The 20,546-nt window shown below is 40.4% G+C and overlaps 1 protein-coding gene across 2 annotated transcripts in view; it reads left to right on the forward strand.

Moving 5' to 3' along the window:
- LOC139757329 (thymidine phosphorylase-like) overlaps nt 1-20,151 on the forward strand; it is a 39,874-nt gene extending 19,723 nt beyond the window's left edge. For both annotated transcript variants that reach the window (XM_071677755.1, XM_071677763.1), the window contains exons 6-10: nt 108-389; nt 1,909-2,030; nt 5,993-6,095; nt 15,346-15,461; nt 17,519-20,151. In XM_071677755.1, coding sequence (XP_071533856.1) covers nt 108-389; nt 1,909-2,030; nt 5,993-6,095; nt 15,346-15,461; nt 17,519-17,680 — 785 coding nt within the window. In that variant the 3' untranslated portion in view covers nt 17,681-20,151. The remainder of the gene's footprint in view (nt 1-107; nt 390-1,908; nt 2,031-5,992; nt 6,096-15,345; nt 15,462-17,518) is intronic.
- The last annotated feature ends 395 nt before the right edge of the window (nt 20,152-20,546 follow it).

Raw genomic sequence — 20,546 nt, forward strand, 5'->3', positions numbered from 1 at the left:
AACAGACTGCGGAATTGATGTGATATGGATGAATCTCAAATTTGTTATATAGATTCGAAGCTTTCTATTATTACCACAAATTTGTTCCGCCTTTTGTGGCTTGACAGCGTCTATTGTAAGCAAGAAGGCAGCAGAGAGTGTGGGAGCCCTGGTGATGGACGTGAAATTCGGGCACGGGGCCTTTATGAAGGACAGGAAGGAGGCAGAGGAGCTGGCGAAGAAGATTGTATCTGTTAGTAAGAACATGGGGATAACTACCACTGCTCTTCTCACCGATATGAACAACCCCATCGGCAGAACGGTGGGCAACGCCCTGGAAGTGCGAGAGGCTCTGGATTGTCTGCGTGGCCAAGGGCCTGCAGACCTGCTGGAGCTGGTAACACACCTAGGTGAGGGATTCATCTGCTGGTAGTGACGAGTGACGAGATGGGGAAAGGTTATTTCCTTAAGTTAGGTTAGGTGGAAGGTGTTCATGATGATCAAGATTATGTTATGGTCGAGTACAGGGAAAGATCTTAGGTGAGCAATAGCCAGTCTTGGCTCCTGCTTGTGGAGTACAAGCGTCAGGTTTCGAGGTTTGTCCTGATACAGGTGTGTATAGCTGGTTTGTATATTCACCTGTTTTAGTATGAGTGGAGGGTGTATTACACTCGTAGGTCCCCATCTCTTGAACATTCTTTGCTCTCATACAACCTCTTAAATTCATGTATGCTCTCTGCGTTAACTATGTCCTCAATCAATATGCTGCGTTCATCCACGACTCATACCATAAAAGTATTTCTTTACATCCTTATTTATAAGTTTCTTGATTTCATGTTATTTACCCTAGTTGCTGTAACCCTATATCTCTCAATAGAAATATCCACTGTCCACGTCGTCCATCACTTCAAAACATAAAGGTTGTCATAGGTCTTACTCCTCACTTTTCTCTTCCAAGAAGGGTTGGTTCAAAGCCTCCAGTCTTTCCCTGCAGCTTAGCTCTCTTGATTCTGGTACTATCTTTGTTGCCCCCTTCGACCTTTTCTGTGAGCTTTTTATGCTTCTTAAGGTGCGGTGACCTAAGCTGAGGAGCATATTCTAATTTTGTCATTATGTAGGATGTGAAAGGCTTGCTAAATGCTTCGTTAATCATATACTTAATAGTTAATCTGATATTTGACGATGTCAACTCCCAAGTCCTTCTAACACACAGAATCCTTAAGCTTGTATCCTTTCATGTAATAATCATACTGAGGCCGTCTTTCACTTTGTCCCATCCTCATCACTTTACATTTGCTCGGCTTGAATTTTATCAACCACGTTTCAGACAAACTTTGGAACCTGTTTTGGTCTCCTTGTAAGCTGATGCTGTCCTCATTACTTTTCACTTTCCTGGTGACCTGCAAACCTATTCAGGTAGGATCCCATGCCTTCAAGCATGCGTCCTTTGTTCCCTTCCATTGCTTGGTGATCCAACTTCTTAATCGGCCCCCTTTGTGGTATAGTATCAATTGCCTCCAAGCAGTGAGTGTGTGTGTGTGTGTGTGTCAAGTGATATTCTGGGAAACTTTTCGTGGTGTGGCGGTCCACCAAATATGTCACCCCAGTAAACTTACCCCATTTCAGATCGAATATCAACACCTTATAACGTGTAATAAACTAGTAATATTGAAACCATTGCTGAAATTCATTCAATTTATTCTTGAATTTGATTTTTACATATTAAAAAAGTTCCGTTCTCAAATTATTCAAAGTTGATCAGAGGCTATAAAGTGAGGAAATATGTTGCATCAAAGACTTGTCGATGAATTTAAATCTCTGGTCATGTGCTTAAATGTCAAGCTCCAGACATATGTAACTTACTGGTACTCGGATAAGCCGTCCTATCTGTCGCGCCACACGTCTCAGTGTTCTTTTTTTCCGTGCGAGGCGGTGAGCTGCTGGCCGGCGGGGGGCTGGCGGCCTCTGTGGAGGACGGACGACGAGCCGTGGACCGGGCCCTCAACGACGGCTCCGCCAGAGCTACTTTTTGCAAGATGCTCCAGAAACAGGTTGGTGGTCTACCCTGTCTGTTTTTATGTATCTGAATATTTATATTATTTTACACAATGCGGGAACTGGTAGACTGAGCGCCACATAATGTTGAGTGGTTTCGTCCCACAGATGTAGGGATGATCAATAATTTGTCAGTTTTTCATTCATCACCTGATTTGAGTGTCGACGATTTTTTTGAGTTTTGTGGATTTCAATCCCAGCTATGTCGGAATACGTAGAGATAACGCTTAGTACTTTTACAGAGGAAAACGTTATATGTATACTTGCAAATGCTTTCCCATAAGGGCAACAGTTGTTTAGCTTGATGTAAAAACGAATGAAAAGAGGTTTACGCTCTCACAGGATCACAATTTTTCCGGGTTGTCCCAAGATATTCCACGAATATTATTTTTCTGACGTAACTTCTGACGTAACTTTCTGACGTAACTGGGCTGGCCTGTGGTCAAATGTCCCATTGTTTATCTGATAAAAAAGAAAAGCTACAGTTGCCTCTGTGAAAGAAATTTTCTATATCTGAAGAAAGACTAGTCTGTGGCGCCATTAAACTTGATGGTGCGTGGACTTGGCTTGTAGGCTTCCGGATGGCAGGCGGGAGGATGTTACTCACATCCCCTACCATGTCACGGGTAAATTAAAAGGAGGTGACATCACGGCTCTAAAGGGGCACGGGCTTAGTCTACAGCCTAATTCACTTGTAGCATCTTGGCACGCGGGCATTTCACATTCCTTGAAACGAGTAGTAAACCTTTACAGATCATGAAGTGGCAGTATAAGGAATATCGCATTAAGAACGTCACTTGACGTTTTATGTTCAAATTTTACTTGTTCTTTGCGTTAGCCGGAGGGTGTGGAGATGAAGGGGGATCTGACGCCCTCAGTCAAAGAATTAGGTTTAGTTGCCGGGAAAAGAGAGTCGAGGATTCTCTTTACCTTCCGCTGGCACATTACCTACTCGAGTAAACTGAGATGGCACGTAATTTCAGTCCTCGGTGATTTATACTAGAATTAACCCTCTCATACTGATGATATTCATTAAATTCTTATACCATTATTATGTACGTTAACATCTCCAAATGCACTGTTATCTTGTATGACAGACTTGACATTCATAAGGCACCCAGCAAAGACAAGAGGCAGGATGCAGAGTTACGTGGCCAGCTTCCTTCGCGCTGTTTACATCCCACTCGGCTTTAGTTTTCTTATACAGTTGGCAGTATAGCACGGATGAACGCATGCCCCAGTAGTGGTTGTCTGATTGCAGCAAAGTTTGATTAGAACCCCTCACTTGATTGCATAACCGACTCGTAAATGAGGAAAGATTACAGGAAGAAAGACAAAAGAAGGAAGAGCATCACACAACTTTGCTGTAAGAGAGAGAATGTATCAACGAGCGATCCTCGTGTGAAAGATCTCCACAAAGAAACTATGTCAAGCTTTACCTTTGTGATGCGGGACTAAATGACTTAGGGTCTTGGACACAAACAGATATCTCGTGTAAACATTGGCCGGACACCTGAGGGACAGAGGGAGGGAAGCAACATCATGGCTGACGGATAGGAATGAGAGGCGATAGGACAGATTGATAAAGCCATTTTTTTTTTTGTCTATTTTGCTAATAAAGAGCTGGAAGACGAGCAACCCCAGTTATGCGAACAGCAATTCATTCTAGAGAAATTAGACCCCCTGCAGATGTGGAACAGCCGCTTAGAAAATAATTACGGTATCCATGCAGTACACACAGATTTTGGGAAGCAGATCTTGTAATGTTCATTATGCAGGGTTTCCAGGAGAGAGTGAAGGACGTATGGGTATGCCTCACATAGTTTTATTGTTACGGTTATATTACTGTTTTGAAATTATACGGTAGGAAACTACTGAAACTTGCAGAGATCCAGGTAGGCAGTGAGTTTTTGCTTTGATTTAACCAAGTTTCTGCTTCCCTCACTGAGAAAATACAAAGAATCGAATTAAGAGAAGAAATATGTTCTGTACAAGTAATATAAGAAATACGTTCAGTACAAGTAATATAAGAAAAATGTTCAATACAAGTGATATAAGAAATATGTTCAGTACAAGTAATATAAGAAATATATTCAGTACAAGTAATATAAGAAATATATTCAGTACAAGTAATAGAAGAAATATATCAGAGTAAGGAGGAGAAAGATGATAAGATGAAGTAGATAAGAGTTTCCGGAGTCGGAATCGTCGTCATGAGAGCTGAAGGAAGACTATATCTAAAGAGAAAAAAAAGAGGGTAGGCAGTAGGACAGAACCCTGAGGTACACCAATAGTGACGCGGTAAGCGGGAAAGGCGCGCCATCAACATCCATCGCGATGGAAATACTGGGAAGGAAATTGCATTTGAGGATAGAGGAAGGAAGGAAGTTTGGTACGCAGAGACTCATGCCACACCTTAGCAAAGGCTTTAAAGATGTTAGGGGCCACGACAAAAGCTCATGAAAATCCTTAAAAGAGGAGGACCAGAGGTAGATATATATAGGAGAGATGATCACCGATAGATCTTGCACACTGACAGCCTTATTGGTGATATGAAAGAATGAGAATTTGATGTTTAAGAAAGCGAGATGAGGGTAAGTTTCGAGGACTCGAAAAACAGTAGGGGTGAGAGCAATGGGGCGATAGTTATAAGGGTGAAAACTTTCAGTCATCAAAGATGAGCTAGACCACGTGCATCCAAAGAGATGGAAAAGTTTGAGTAATGAGACGAAGTAAGTGAGCAAGGATCACAAATATGCCTCAGAGGCACATTGCTTGAGGACGCGAGTAGATATGTTACCAGCCCCTGTGCCGTGTCTACCTGTAGCTGGTGAGGAACTCGGGAGCCCTTGTGTGGGGGAGATATAGAAGAAGGCATAGTTTTAGTTGAAAATTGGAGAGAGAAATAGAGGTGGAGGAAATTTACGTGCCAAAGAGCGGCTTCATCGACTAACGAGTCAGCTACAAATTGATCAGGTCAGAACTGAGGAAGACATCAGGAAAGTTTGCTTGAATGATAGTATGCTAGACTACGGTTAACAGCTTTGCAATAATTTCAAACGGAAATGAAAGCAGAATAAGACATCGGAAGGGAGGAGTTGTGTGTTCTTATACGGCAATCATCTGGAGGAAGAGCAATCACATCCCGCTTGACGGAATAAGGTATAGGACCCCTTCCTAATCAGGCCCACGAAACAGTAAGTGACTGCCAGGAAAATTTAGCATAAAGGCTGCACAGGAAGAACTACTGGACAATCTCAGTGTCAAACTTAGCATGTCGAGCGGACTAAGGAAGGGAGGGGATGAGGTGAACGTGTACAGTTGGAAGTGATCGAGGGGATACATATGGGATGGTGAAAAAAAAAGACCGTGTTAGATGAGTTCTTATGGTAATCAGCACACCGTCGCTCCTCCCGCTACCTGACAAGGGAGGCCCCTAGCCCCAAGTTAAAGCTCAATGTTGCCATCTCTCAGGTCGCTATGATTATCCCTGTCAGGTAATGGTTCGCATTCGGTAATGCATTAACAATATCAGTTGACTAATCAAATTCTGGTTTATGTTGTAATTAGGCAGACATATAAATACTGTTCTCATAACATACAAGTCTCACTGGTCTGTACTAATACTGACTTCTTGTGCTTTTGATTTGAGGTTTATAGTTCGCCCTGTACACCGAGTATTCCTCTGGATGGACAGGTGTATATCATAGCATCAGAAGAAGAAATGGTGGTTTCAGGTAAAGCTGTGCACTTGCATGTAAAGCTGAGGTTATTTACATATAAAGCTGAGGTCATTTGCATTTTGCTGTGTTGCCTTGGACGTGCAGTGGTATGTTTCCCATCATGCTCGCTTGAGATTATGTGTTGATGTGTTATGTTCTTCTGTGGAGAACATGTATTGATGTGTTATGCTGCTCTTCTGGGAAGCAGCATGTGTTAATGTAGTATACTTCTGCAGGGGGTGACGGAGGAGGTGGCGACGTCGCTGTGTGCGGATCAACCTGACTACAGCCTCCTGCCCACAGCTGCTCAGGTTACCAAGGTCCCCGCCACAGACTCAGGTCACTCTACGTGTTCTCTCTCTCTCTCTCTCTCTCTCTCTCTCTCTCTCTCTCTCTCTCTCTCTCTCTCTCTCTCTCTCTCCCAAACATTTCGTAGTTTTTTATGAGGGAATTTAAGATGACATGACACAGCAGGGTCAAACATGACACAGTGGAGAGAGGGACATGACACAGCAGGGTCAAACATGACGCAGTGGAGGGTTTGACATAACACAGCAGGGTCAAACATGACGCAGCGGAGGGTGTGATATGACAGTGGAGAGTCAGAAATGACGCTCTGGAACCTGATATGACACAGTGGGAGGTCTGACATGAGTGGAATGGTCTGACAGACATAATGGAGGGTCTGACATGACATTGAGGGATGCGACATAAAACAGTGGAGGATCTGACATGACACTTAAGTGTCAATTCAATAACAGCCAAAATACTGATTTCTTTCATGTTTAAAGTTTTGTAACTGTACTCTTTCCCTCAGTAAATATCACGTCCATTGCCTGATAATTTGCGAAGACATTACTGAAAGTAATGTTAGGTGATTTGTTTAAATTTCAAATGCTGAAATTAGTATACCATGGAATAGGAAGTAGGGCGGAACATTATTCGGCCTTATGGCAATGTATAATGCATTATTTAGTACGTAAGAAAATATTTTCCTGATTTTCTTCATCGTTGGTGATGAGTAGGTCAGCCAACCCCTGTTAAGACCCTGCGCCGGTGGAGACTTAGAGATCTGATCTACCTTGGAAGTCATCCTCTTTCAAGCTTTGTGGTTGAGGGAATGTTAAGTTGTGTCAAATATACGGATAAGCCAACGAGGACATTGAAGTGTATGTGATCACTTATTCAGTAAAGTAAATAATAATAGTATGACTGCAAATAACTGACGTGAAAGACTCAGTAGCTGAAGTACTTTTATAACGTAGAATGAATGTAAATCAAGATGTTGAGACAATTTAAGTAATGTAGTATTATGGGGAAATGTGAACGAGTAGGATTATGGATATGTTGGGGTTTTACAGTTGGAAAATGAGATTTTAAGAGAAGTTACGATTGGATAGGAGTGGATGAGGAAGGGAAACGAAATCACCTGGACTGGACTGGACTGAAAATCAGTTGGTGCTTGTCTTGTCCTCAGATAAACGCCTAGGTCTTTATCGTTGAAATCTGGTGGGTATGAATTATTCCACTGATATAAAATCATCACAAAAATGATATTGAGATGTGTAATTGTGACACTGACCAATGAACCGTAAACTCAATTGCGTTCTTTGTTTTCATCGAAGTATCTTTTGCCAGATCTTGATAGAATTAGGCGATGAATTTTAAGCAGATATTCTGCAGAAACTGAATCGTGGATAAACAGACGGAAAAGCTGATGACAAGGGCCCAGCACTGACCTTGACCTTGGAACTCCAGAATCATCAGTGTTTAATGACCACTGAACACATTTTACGTCGACAAATTATTACTTGGAATACTTGGAACAAGTAACACGAAATTCTATTGCTTCCCCGACTAATCCTTGGTGAGTTAGGCCGTCTGGAGAGGTTGACACTTTCTCAGGCATGCGCTGTTTACCTTACAGTCAAACTGTCATTATTCAAGAATGTTAACTGAAAATTCTAAACCATACTGATAGCTAGGGGGAGGGAATCGTGAATTAACATATTCATATTTAGGAGGGGGTGGTTGACAAAAGTATGAGAAACTTCCTCCTAAATTTTTCCGGAGCCCTGTTGATTGTAAACTTCTGAAACTTCTAAAATCGAGGACACCGTACACCTTCAGTCGTAGACTTGAAACGAGGCATTCAAGTGTGTGTTTTGACATTTTACAGTGTTGCTCTCAACAATTCATGTTAATCTGCGGAGAATCCAAGTGTCGTCTGCATTAAAAGAAAGATTGATCATTATCAAAGCTCATGATTATTTAAGTATGTAGCTAATTCGTACTTTTATCTAAAACATCAAGTAACGAGATAACTTTTTTCTAATAAATGTACTTTTTATATTTGTAAGATTGCTTGTTTTCGAGTATATCCTGTCATTTCCGAGTCTTTCCATTTTCCAATATAATGTTAATGTAAACAATTTGATTTTGTTCTCGTGCTTTTGGCAAATATTTTCATATTTACAGTCTTTATATAAGGGTCATATGATATCAGAAAAAGGATTACAACCCAATTATATTCCTAAAGTTTAAACAGTAGCCGTTAACGGTGTATTTTCACTGATCCCTTCATCGCCAGTGATTAAATCATTTTTAAAGTCTGGCCTTTGATTTATCTACAGTCTCAGTTCCTTCTCAGTCGATATGGTGATCAAATATAACAAAACCATCAAGAAAGCCCTCTTCAAAAATAGCCCATCAAATAATACATCAAATAATAAAGTCCCATGTAAAGACTGAAACCAATTTCATATTAAACAATGGGGAAAAATTTTGATACTAGGATCTCTCAACATAAGTATAGTGTTAGGACGGCCCTACAGAGTAGCAGCTTATTCCAACTCAGAGCTGTCTTTGATCACCATGTCGACTAGGAAGGAGCTAGGACCATAGCTGAATCAAATTGTTTCAGTGAAAAAAAGAGTAATTGAATCATGTTTGATCTCTGGCACATTTGATCAATGTAAATATGTCCTTTGGCCATTTCAAATGTGACAAACTGTTAACTGAAATTATTATTAAGAGGAATCCCCCATAATAACCCTGCCCACACACCATGTAAGGGGAGGAAGGTCACATCAGCAGACGTCACTGCCCACCTGCTTTGCATGGGGATTAGTGAAGACCTGCCTCACTGCCGTCTGTGTGCATTTAACGACTTCAGTACTGGTTTCTCTCCCACTCTGAAGATGTAATAAACGAAAGTACTCTCTCTCTCTCTCTCTCTCTCTCTCTCTCTCTCTCTCTCTCTCTCTCTCTCTCTCTCTCTCTCTCTCTCTCTCTCTCTCTCTCTCTCTCTCTCTCTATATATATATATATATATATATATATATATATATATATATATTCATTTATTTTGCTTTGTCGCTGTCTCCTGCGTTAGCGAGGTAGCACAAAGAAACAGACGAAAGAATGGCCCAATCCACCCATATACACATGTATATAGACAGTCCACACACGCAAATATACATACCTATACATCTCACCGTGTACATATATATAGACACACTGACATATACATATATACACATGTACATAATTCATACTGTCTGCCTTTATTCATTCTCATCGCCACCTCGCAAGGAAACAGACGAAAGAATGGCCCAACCCACCCAAACACACATGTATATACATAAAGGCCCACACTCGCACATATAAATACCTATACATTTCAGCATATACATGCATATACATACACAGACATATACATATATACTCATGTACATATTCATACTTGCTGCCTTCATTCATCCCATCGCCACCCCACCACACATGAAAAACAGCAACATTCCCCCCCCCCCACACACACACTCAAATTACACATGTACATATTATATATATATATATATATATATATATATATATATATATATATATATATATATATATATATATATATATATATTTTTTTTTTTTTTTCTTTTTTTTTTTTTTTTTGCTGTCTCCCGCGTTTGCGAGGTAGCGCAAGGAAACAGACGAAAGAAATGGCCCAACCCACCCCCATACACATGCCTTGATTCAATCCACTGACAGCACGTCAACCCCGGTATACCACATCGCTCCAATTTACTCTATTCTTTGCCCTCTTTTCACCCTCCTGCATGTTCAGGCCCCGATCACACAAAATCTTTTTCACTCCATCATTCCACCTCCAATTTGGTCTCCCTCTTCTCCTCGTTCCCTCCACCTCCGACACATATATCCTCTTGGTCAATCTTTCCTCACTCATTCTCTCCATGTGACCAAACCATTTCAAAACACCCTCTTCTGCTCTCTCAACCACGCTCTTTTTATTCCCACACATCTCTCTTACCCTTACGTTACTTACTCGATCAAACCACCTCACACCACACATTGTCCTCAAACATCTCATTTCCAGCACATCCATCCTCCTGCGCACAACTCTATCCATAGTCCACGCCTCGCAACCATACAACATTGTTGGAACCACTATTCCTTCAAACATACCCATTTTTGCTTTCCGAGATAATGTTCTCGACTTCCACACATTCTTCAAGGCTCCCAGAATTTTCGCCCCCTCCCCCACCCTATGATCCACTTCCGCTTCCATGGTTCCATCCGCTGCCAGATCCACTCCCAGATATCTAAAACACTTCACTTCCTCCAGTTTTTCTCCATTCAAACTCACCTCCCAATTGAATTGACCCTCAACCTACTTACCTAATATCCTTGCTCTTATTCACATTTACTCTTAACTTTCTTCTTTCACACATTTACCAAACTCATTCACCACTTTCTGCAGTTTCTCACATGAATTCAGCCACCAGCGCATATATCATTCATAATATAATAATATATATCACTACCACTCATATACATAATAATATATATATACTATATATATAATATTTATTTTTTTTTTTTATACTTTGTCCTTCTCCCGCGTTGCAGTACGCAATGAATCTCAGACGAAATATGTCCCATCTCTCCCCATTACATCATGACTACACACGTCCACACACGCAAAATCATACCACACACTCCATTACCCCGCGCTCACATGCTATCAATCCACTGCACACACGTCAACCTGTATACATACCTCATTCACTCTTTCCATTGCCCTCCTTTCACCTCCTGCGACCCTCCACAATCCTTATCCATTTCCACTAATGTCTCCTCTTCCCTGTATTACCACAATCCTCCAATTTCCTCTATTCCATTGCCCCCTTTCACCCTCTTCGCCTCTCAACCACATCTTTTTCATTTCCACATCTCCACCCAATTGTTCTTACTCCCAGCACTCCACCACATCTACATCTCTTGATCATCTCCTCCCACTCTTCATATCCACGTGCCTCAACATTTTGAACACTTTCCTTCAACACGCCTTTTTTTTCCATAATGTTCTCGACATTTCGCCAACCTCCACACCATTGTTCAGTCTCCCAGAAATCATCCTTCCTCAACTCTTCCATTCAATCACCTCCCAACCCTCAACTGATGCATACTAATACTTGCTTTATTCCATGGTTACACACTTTTTTCACGCTTTGACAAGATCCGCTCCCAGTTCATGCAGATCACAGATATCGCACTTCTCCAGTTTTTCTCACATTCAAACTCACCTCCAATGCTTGACCCTCAACCCTACTGTACCTATAACCTTGCTCTTATTCACATTTACACTTAACATTTCTTCCCACACACTTTACCAAACTCCGTCACCAGCTTCTGCAGTTTCTCACATGAATCCGCCACCAGCGCTGTATCATCAGCAAACAACAACTGACTCACTTCCCAAGCTCTCTCATCCCCAACAGACTTCATACTTGCCCCTCTTTCCAAGACTCTTGCATTTACCTCCCTAACAACCCCATCCATAAACAAATTAAACAACCATGGAGACATCACACACCCCTGCCGCAAACCTACATTCACTGAGAACCAATCACTTTCCTCTCTTCCTACACGTACACATGCCTTGCATCCTCGATAAAAACTTTTCACTGCTTCTAACAACTTTCCTCCCACACCATATATTCTTAATACCTTCCACAGAGCATCTCTATCAACTCTATCATATGCCTTCTCCAGATCCATAAATGCTACATACAAATCCATTTGCTTTTTTAAGTATTTCTCACATACATTCTTCAAAGCAAACACCTGATCCACACATCCTCTACCACTTCTGAAACCACACTGCTCTTCCCCAATCTGATGCTCTGTACATGCCTTCACCCTCTCAATCAATACTCTCCCATATAATTTACCAGGAATACTCAACAAACTTATACCTCTGTAATTTGAGCACTCACTCTTATCCCCTTTGTCTTTGTACAATGGCACTATGCACGCATTCCGCCAATCCTCAGGCACCTCACCATGAGTCATACATACATTAAATAACCTTACCAACCAGTCAACAATACAGTCACCCCCTTTTTTAATAAATTCCACTGCAATACCATCCAAACCTGCTGCCTTGCCGGCTTTCATCTTCCGCAAAGCTTTTACTTCCTCTTCTCTGTTTACCAAATCATTTTCCCTAACCCTCTCACTTTGCACACCACCTCGACCCAAACACCCTATATCTGCCACTCTGTCATCAGACACATTCAACAAACCTTCAAAATACTCATTCCATCTCCTTCTCACATCACCACTACTTGTTATCACCTCCCCATTTGCGCCCTTCACTGAAGTTCCCATTTGCTCCCTTGTCTTACGCACCCTATTTACCTCCTTCCAGAACATCTTTTTATTCTCCCTAAAATTTACTGATAGTCTCTCACCCCAACTCTCATTTGCCCTTTTTTTCACCTCTTGCACCTTTCTCTTGACCTCCTGTCTCTTTCTTTTATACTTCTCCCACTCAATTGCATTTTTTCCCTGCAAAAATCGTCCAAATGCCTCTCTCCTCTCTTTCACTAATACTCTTACTTCTTCATCCCACCACTCACTACCCTTTCTAAACAGCCCACCTCCCACTCTTCTCATGCCACAAGCATCTTTTGCGAGACCGGGTTATAGTGATGGGTGATTTGAATGCAAAGGTGAGTAATGTGGCAGTTGAGGGAATAATTGGTATGCATGGGGTGTTCAGTGTTGTAAATGGAAATGGTGAAGAGCTTGTAGATTTATGTGCTGAAAAAGGACTGATGATTGGGAATACCTGGTTTAAAAAGCGAGATATACATAAGTATACTTATGTAAGTAGGAGAGATGGCCAGAGAGCGTTATTGGATTACGTGTTAATTGACAGGCGTGCGAAAGAGAGACTTTTGGATGTCAATGTGCTGAGAGGTGCAACTGGAGGGATGTCTGATCATTATCTTGTGGAGGCTAAGGTGAAGATTAGTATGGGTTTTCAGAAAAGAAGAGTGAATGTTGGGGTGAAGAAGGTGGTGAGAGTAAGTGAGCTTGGGAAGGAGACCTGTGTGAAGAAGTATCAGGAGAGACTGTGTACAGAATGGAAAAAGGTGAGAACAATGGAAGTAAGGGGAGTGGGGGAGGAATGGGATGTATTTAGGGAATCAGTGATGGATTGCGCATATATATATATATATATATATATATATATATATATATATATATATATATATATATATATATATATATATATATATATATATATATATATATATATATATTGTTGACTGGTTGGTAAGGTTATTTAATGTATGTATGACTCATGGTGAGGTGCCTGAGGATTGGCGGAATGCGTGCATAGTGCCATTGTACAAAGGCAAAGGGGATAAGAGTGAGTGCTCAAACTACAGAGGTATAAGTTTGTTGAGTATTCCTGGTAAATTATATGGGAGGGTATTGATTGAGAGGGTGAAGGCATGTACAGAGCATCAGATTGGGGAAGAGCAGTGTGGTTTCAGAAGTGGTAGAGGATGTGTGGATCAGGTGTTTGCTTTGAAGAATGTATGTGAGAAATACTTAAAAAAGCAAATGGATTTGTATGTAGCATTTATGGATCTGGAGAAGGCATATGATAGAGTTGATAGAGATGCTCTGTGGAAGGTATTAAGAATATATGGTGTGGTAGGCAAGTTGTTAGAAGCAGTGAAAAGTTTTTATCGAGGATGTAAGGCATGTGTACGTGTAGGAAGAGAGGAAAGTGATTGGTTCTCAGTGAATGTAGGTTTGCGGCAGGGGTGTGTGATGTCTTCATGGTTGTTTAATTTGTTTATGGATGGGGTTGTTAGGGAGGTGAATGCAAGAGTTTTGGAAAGAGGGGCAAGTATGAAGTCTGTTGTGGATGAGAGAGCTTGGGAAGTGAGTCAGTTGTTGTTCGCTGATGATACAGCGCTGGTGGCTGATTCATGTGAGAAACTGCAGAAGCTGGTGACTGAGTTTGGTAAAGTGCGTGAAAGAAGAAAGTTAAGAGTAAATGTGAATAAGAGCAAGGTTATTAGGTACAGTAGGGTTGAGGGTCAAGTCAATTGGGAGGTAAGTTTGAATGGAGAAAAACTGGAGGAAGTAAAGTGTTTTAGATATCTGGGAGTGGATCTGGCAGCGGATGGAACCATGGAAGCGGAAGTGGATCATAGGGTGGGGGAGGGGGCGAAAATCCTGGGAGCCTTGAAGAATGTTTGGAAGTCGAGAACATTATCTCGGAAAGCAAAAATGGGTATGTTTGAAGGAATAGTGGTTCCAACAATGTTGTATGGTTGCGAGGCGTGGGCTATGGATAGAGTTGTGCGCAGGAGGGTGGATGTGCTGGAAATGAGATGTTTGAGGACAATGTGTGGTGTGAGGTGGTTTGATCGAGTAAGTAATGTAAGGGTAAGAGAGATGTGTTGAAATAAAAAGAGCGTGGTTGAGAGAGCAGAAGAGGGTGTTTTGAAATGGTTTGGGCACATGGAGAGAATGAGTGAGGAAAGATTGACAAAGAGGATATATATGTCGTAGGTGGAGGGAACGAGGAGAAGTGGGAGACCAAATTGGAGGTGGAAAGATGGAGTGAAAAAGATTTTGAGTGATCGGGGCCTGAACATGCAGGAGGGTGAAAGGCGGGCAAGGAATAGAGTGAATTAGATCGATGTGGTATACCGGGGTTGACGTGCTGTCATTGGATTGAATCAGGGCATGTGAAGCGTCTGGGGTAAACCATGGAAAGTTGTGTGGGGCCTGGATGTGGAAAGGGAGCTGTGGTTTCGGGCATTATTGCATGACAACTAGAGACTGAGTGTGAACGAATGGGGCCTTTGTTGTCTTTTCCTAGCGGATTCTCGCACACATGAGGGGGAGGGGGATGGTATTCCATGTGTGGCGAGGTGGCGATGGGAATGAATAAAGACAGTGTGAATTGTGTGCATGGGTATATATGTATGTGTCTGTGTGTGTATATATATGTGTACATTGAGATGTATAGGTATGTATATTTGAGTGTGTGGACGTGTATGTATATACATGTGTATGGGGGTGGGTTGGGCCATTTCTATCGTCTGTTTCCTTGCGCTACCTCGCAAACGCGGGAGACAGCGACAAAGCAATATATATATATATATATATATATATATATATATATATATATATATATATATATATATATATATAGTGTGTGTTTATTATGAAGTAAATTGTGTACATTATTCTTTAGGTGTGGTGATGAACGTGGACGCTATGGCATTGGCCAAGGTTAGCCTAGCTCTTGGGGCTGGCCGACAGCGAGTGGGTCAGACTATTCATTACGGAGTTGGTGTCGTCTTGCTCAAGGTGAGATAATCTCTCTGTAATCTGATCTGTAGGGTTATAATTACACACACACACACTTGTTTACCAAATGGCGTCCGAGCTACTTCTTTGTATATCAACTTACATATTTTTCTTGTATCTACCCTGATGATGTGATTATTACACGAAAGTGCACTTGGGAACTTATCGCAGTTCATTTCACCGTGGACTCATAGGAATATGTGTGTGTGTGTGTGTGTGTGTGTGTGTGTGTGTGTGTGTGTATATATATATATATATATATATATATATATATATATATATATATATATATATATATATATATATATATATATTGGAAATGATCACAATTTTGCGCGTGATCAATATATTCCTATGAGTCAACGGGGAAAATGAAACACGATAAGTTCCCAAGTGCACTTTCGTGTAACAATCACATCATCAGGGGACTCATAGGAATATATATATATATATATATATATATATATATATATATATATATATATATATATATATATATATATATATATATATATATATAATATGTGGTGTGCGGTGGTTTGATTGAGTAAGTAATAAAAGGGTAAGAGAGATGTGTGGTAATAAAAAGAGTGTGGTTGAGAGAGCAGAAGAGGGTGTTTTGAAATGGTTTGGTCACATGGAGAGAATGAGTGAGGAAAGATTGACAAAGAGGATATATGTGTCAGAGGTAGAGGGAACGAGGAGAAGTGGGAGACCAAATAGGAGATGGAAAGATGGAGTGAAAGAGATTTTGAGTGATCGGGGCCTGAACATGCAGGAGGGTGAAAGGCGTGCAAAGAATAGAGTGAATTGGAATGATGTGTATACCGGGGTCGACGTGCTGTCAATGGTTTGAACAAGGACATGTGAAGCGTCTGGGGTAAACCAGGAAAGTTCTGTGGGGCCTGGATGTGGAAAGGAATCTGTGGTTTCGGTGCATTATACATGACACCTAGAGACCGAGTGTGAACGAATGTGGCCTTTGTTGTCTTTTCCTAGTGCTACCTCGCGCACATGCGGGAGAAGGGGGTTGTCATTTCATGTGTGGCGGGGTGGCGACGGGAATGAATAAGGGCAGACAGTATGAATTGTGTACATGTGTATATATGTATATGTCTGTGTGTGTATATATGTATATGTCCGTGTGTGTATATATGTATACGTTGAGATGTATAGGTATGTATATGTGCGTGTGTGGACGTGTATGTATATACATGTCTATGTGGGTGGGTTGGGCCATTTTTTCGTCTGTCTCCTTGCGCTACCTCGCTAACGCGGGAGACAGCAACAAAGTATAATAAATAGAATATAAATAAAATATATATATATATATATATATATATATATATATATATATATGTAAAATAAAATAAATGATATATATATTATATATATATATATATATATATATTTTTTTTTTTTCATACTATTCGCCATTTCCCGCGATAGCGAGGTAGCGTTAAGAACAGAGGACTGGGCCTTTGAGGGAATACCCTCACCTGGCCCCCTTCTCTGTTCCTTCTTTTGGAAAATTAAAAAAAAAAAGAAAAAAAAAATATATATTTTTTTTTTCATACTCGCCATTTCCCGTGTTAGCGAGGTAGCGTTAAGAACAGAGGACTGGGCCTCAGAGGGAATATCCTCACCTGGCCCCCTTCTCTGTTCCTCCTTTTTTGGAAAAAAAAAAAAAAACGAGAGGGGAGGATTTCCAGCCCCTCGCTCCCTTCCCTTTTAGTCGCCTTCTACGACACGCAGGGAATACGTGGGAAGTATTCTTTCTCCCCTATCCCCAGGGATAATATATATATATATATATATATATATATATATATATATATATATATATATATATATATATATATTTTTTTTTTTTCTTTTTTTTATTTTGCTCTGTGTGTGTGTGTGTGTGTGTGTGTATTTGTATTTTCCAAGAGTAAAATCTTTCAAGAAAGCCTTCAATATTTCACCATAGTGAGAGGCCTAAGGTTTTTACGATGTAGTCCTTATCACTGCTCACAGAAGCGCATCAAAGATTTGTTACATGATTTGGTCTGCAGGTACGGGGTGAGCGCGTGAGTCAAGGCGAGGCTTGGGCCGAGCTGCACCACGATGACCCTCTGCCCAAGGACCTTGTCAGCAACATCCAGGACGCCCTCACACTCTACCCCCAAGATGAAGTCTTCACAAAACCTACCTTGATTACCGCTCGATATTCCTAAGATACAGAGACCCCGCTGTTGTCCTGCCATACCTCTCTTTTCATCTTGGAGAATAACTGATTCTAGCTTCGAACTACCAAGGATGGACTACCGAGCGGAACTACAGTTTGGAGTGATAACGCTACAACTTGACTTTTTTTTAAGGCAGGGCAACTGTTACATTTTATCCCCAGGAACAAGATATGTTCACCTTTTCATTCCTAAGGAGTACCACTGTGCACTGGTTTACTAAATACTGTTCACTTCTGTATTCCTAAGAGCGAGAAATAGTCATCTTTACATTCTTCAGAAGGACCACTGTATACTGTTTCATTCCTAAAAAGAACACCTGTTTTTGCTAAGGACCACCGGTTACCTCTTCATCTCAGAAGGACCACTGTTCACATTTTCATTACTCTTAGGGATCACTTCACTTCACCATTAAGGCAATACCACAGCTCACATCTTTATGTACAAAATATAGGTTATCGTCGCAACATTTCTAAGAAACTACCTTTGTTTACTTTAAATCTCTAGGAAGGACTTGTCCTAGGAAGGATTACCGCTTAGTACGTTACCTGGGGAAAATAATGCCATCACTTTAACCCCAGTATCCCTCTCCCTTCCATCCATTATGGTACTCAGTCGTAAATCATTTCTTTCATAAGTGTCAAGTCACCACCAGTCAGACACGGCAGACTGGAACGTGTGCCAAGCTAACGACTGTACCATCAAAGATAACTAGAGATTTAAACTTGAACAGCTATCATGTTTCTTGCATAGATTTGATGTTTTAGAATAAGTATGATAAGCTGTCGTAAGGGTGGAAATTGATTTAACAAAGATTTTTCTAACGTTATTGTCTTCTGGAATGATTAAAATTCATCTGTCTAATATAAATGATATGACGTGAAATATACGGGGAACATCCAAAACTTAGAGGTGAAGAACACGTGTTGTTTACTCAACTAGTATTTGTTAATTACAAAATCTCCACTTTAGGACAATGAAGTTGTTAATGTTCCCTAAACCACATAACGAAGGAACATCAGTTTGGAAAATATTACTTCCCCAGAGTGTTGTGATACTAGTCTAGTGTGAAAATGATATCTGGTATCTTTTCTAGTTGCCAGCTCCTGGGAAGGTGGCGCTGCAACTGTCAACGGTTGTCTGTGGCTGTTTGACGTCTTCCACGTCCTGTTTAGACACTTTTGGCCTAGAACATGGGATCATTGTGGATGGAAGATCTGTTGTGTCTTGAGAAAAAGTGATATTACGCACAATTAATTGATCCTACCGATTTACGAAAGTTTCTAGAGGTAAGGAGAATGTTGACAACGGTTATAGTATTATATGTCATTACTGTATGTTTTCGATTATTTCACGAGGGAATAAGCGTGTTCATATGGCCGTAGCAGAATTTAAACTTTATGGCCTTACATTAAAGGTTTTCCATCATCCATTTAAGCGCGTATCCAGGATTTGGTAAAGGCTGGAGGGGACGTATGCGAATTATGAATGCGTTTTGATTGATGGTAAGCTCAGAAAAAGTGGTATGTAAGAACAATTTGTATATTTAGAGAACATAGTGCTTTTGGATGTTCAGTTCAGTTACTAATAATAGTTGCCATATTCTTGTAAAGTTGAATATAGCTGATGTACTTTTTTTTTATTACGAGTCCGTCAACTAGTTTTCAATGAAATTGAATATATTAGATGTGAAATGAAATCGCTGAAAACATCATGGGCCACATGCATAATGAGAGTGTGTGGTCTTAGAATTATCTTCACCTGAAGAAGGTGTTAAAGATTTTTCGGTTGGTGGATGTAACTTACGTTGACGGCTGTCTTGTATAATGACCCAGAAAGTTGATAAACCTAAAGCTCAAACAACCAACCAATAGCTGATAACATTAATCAAAGAAGTTTTGCTCAATGAAATATTAATGTTTCCTCAGGTAGAAACATATTCGTTTGTATAGACTTAGGTCATTGTTTTAGTAAAGACTGTTTAAAAGTCTGTCTTAGGGATATGAAAATGACAAGGTTGTTTTATTGGTCACTACTGTTAGTCATTAGAACTTAAATGAATATAGATTTATATCTATTTTTCTGTTCAGAGACGAAAAGCGTTAGAATAATTCTTAATTTCAAGTATCTATTGATCATCAGTATAACTGGAAGTATATTTTAGAATCATTTTTTACCAAATTTTTCTGTTGCAATATAGATTAAGAAAAGCCGAAGTATTTTTTTTTTCTCACTTTTCATTAAAGAACTTGGTAGGATATTGTTCCTTTTCAGAAACTAGTACAAGGTAAATCGCTTGGAACAACATCCACTGCCTAATGAATGTGTCTTCATTTTGAGCATGTCAGGTATAATTTTTTTTTCATAATATCTGATGTTACAATCTAATACGTAAAACTTGTCATCCCGCATACTTGCACAAGTGTAACTTTGGTACCATTCAGTAAATCCTTGAAACCATATAACATATATGTATTCATTTCACTAACTTTCCTGTACACGTACACACACAAAATTCTGGTGGTTATCCATAACTAGGAAGTTAATATTCAAGTTGCCATATGGTTATGGTCAAGACAAGGTTGGGGTTCTAGATCAGCGGAGAAACATCAAGGCCAACTGCTCTACACACCTGCCCATAAACTGCGCTGTATACCCCCTTAATCAAGGTTAGCTGCCGGAAACATTCTAGTGTGTGGCATAGTGGACGTCTGGATACAAGACACCAACTCACAATTTAGAGGAATTCTAGCACCTTGGTAGCATTCCGGTCATTTTGGATTTTTCATGGCTCGACGAAGGCAAAGGTACTGAATATTGTGAAAGTAATCAAAGCTCTTGGCACAAAACTTGACAC

This window comes from Panulirus ornatus, chromosome 2 (assembly GCF_036320965.1).
Source record: "Panulirus ornatus isolate Po-2019 chromosome 2, ASM3632096v1, whole genome shotgun sequence".
In the NCBI taxonomy this organism is placed as follows: Eukaryota; Metazoa; Arthropoda; class Malacostraca; order Decapoda; family Palinuridae; genus Panulirus; species Panulirus ornatus.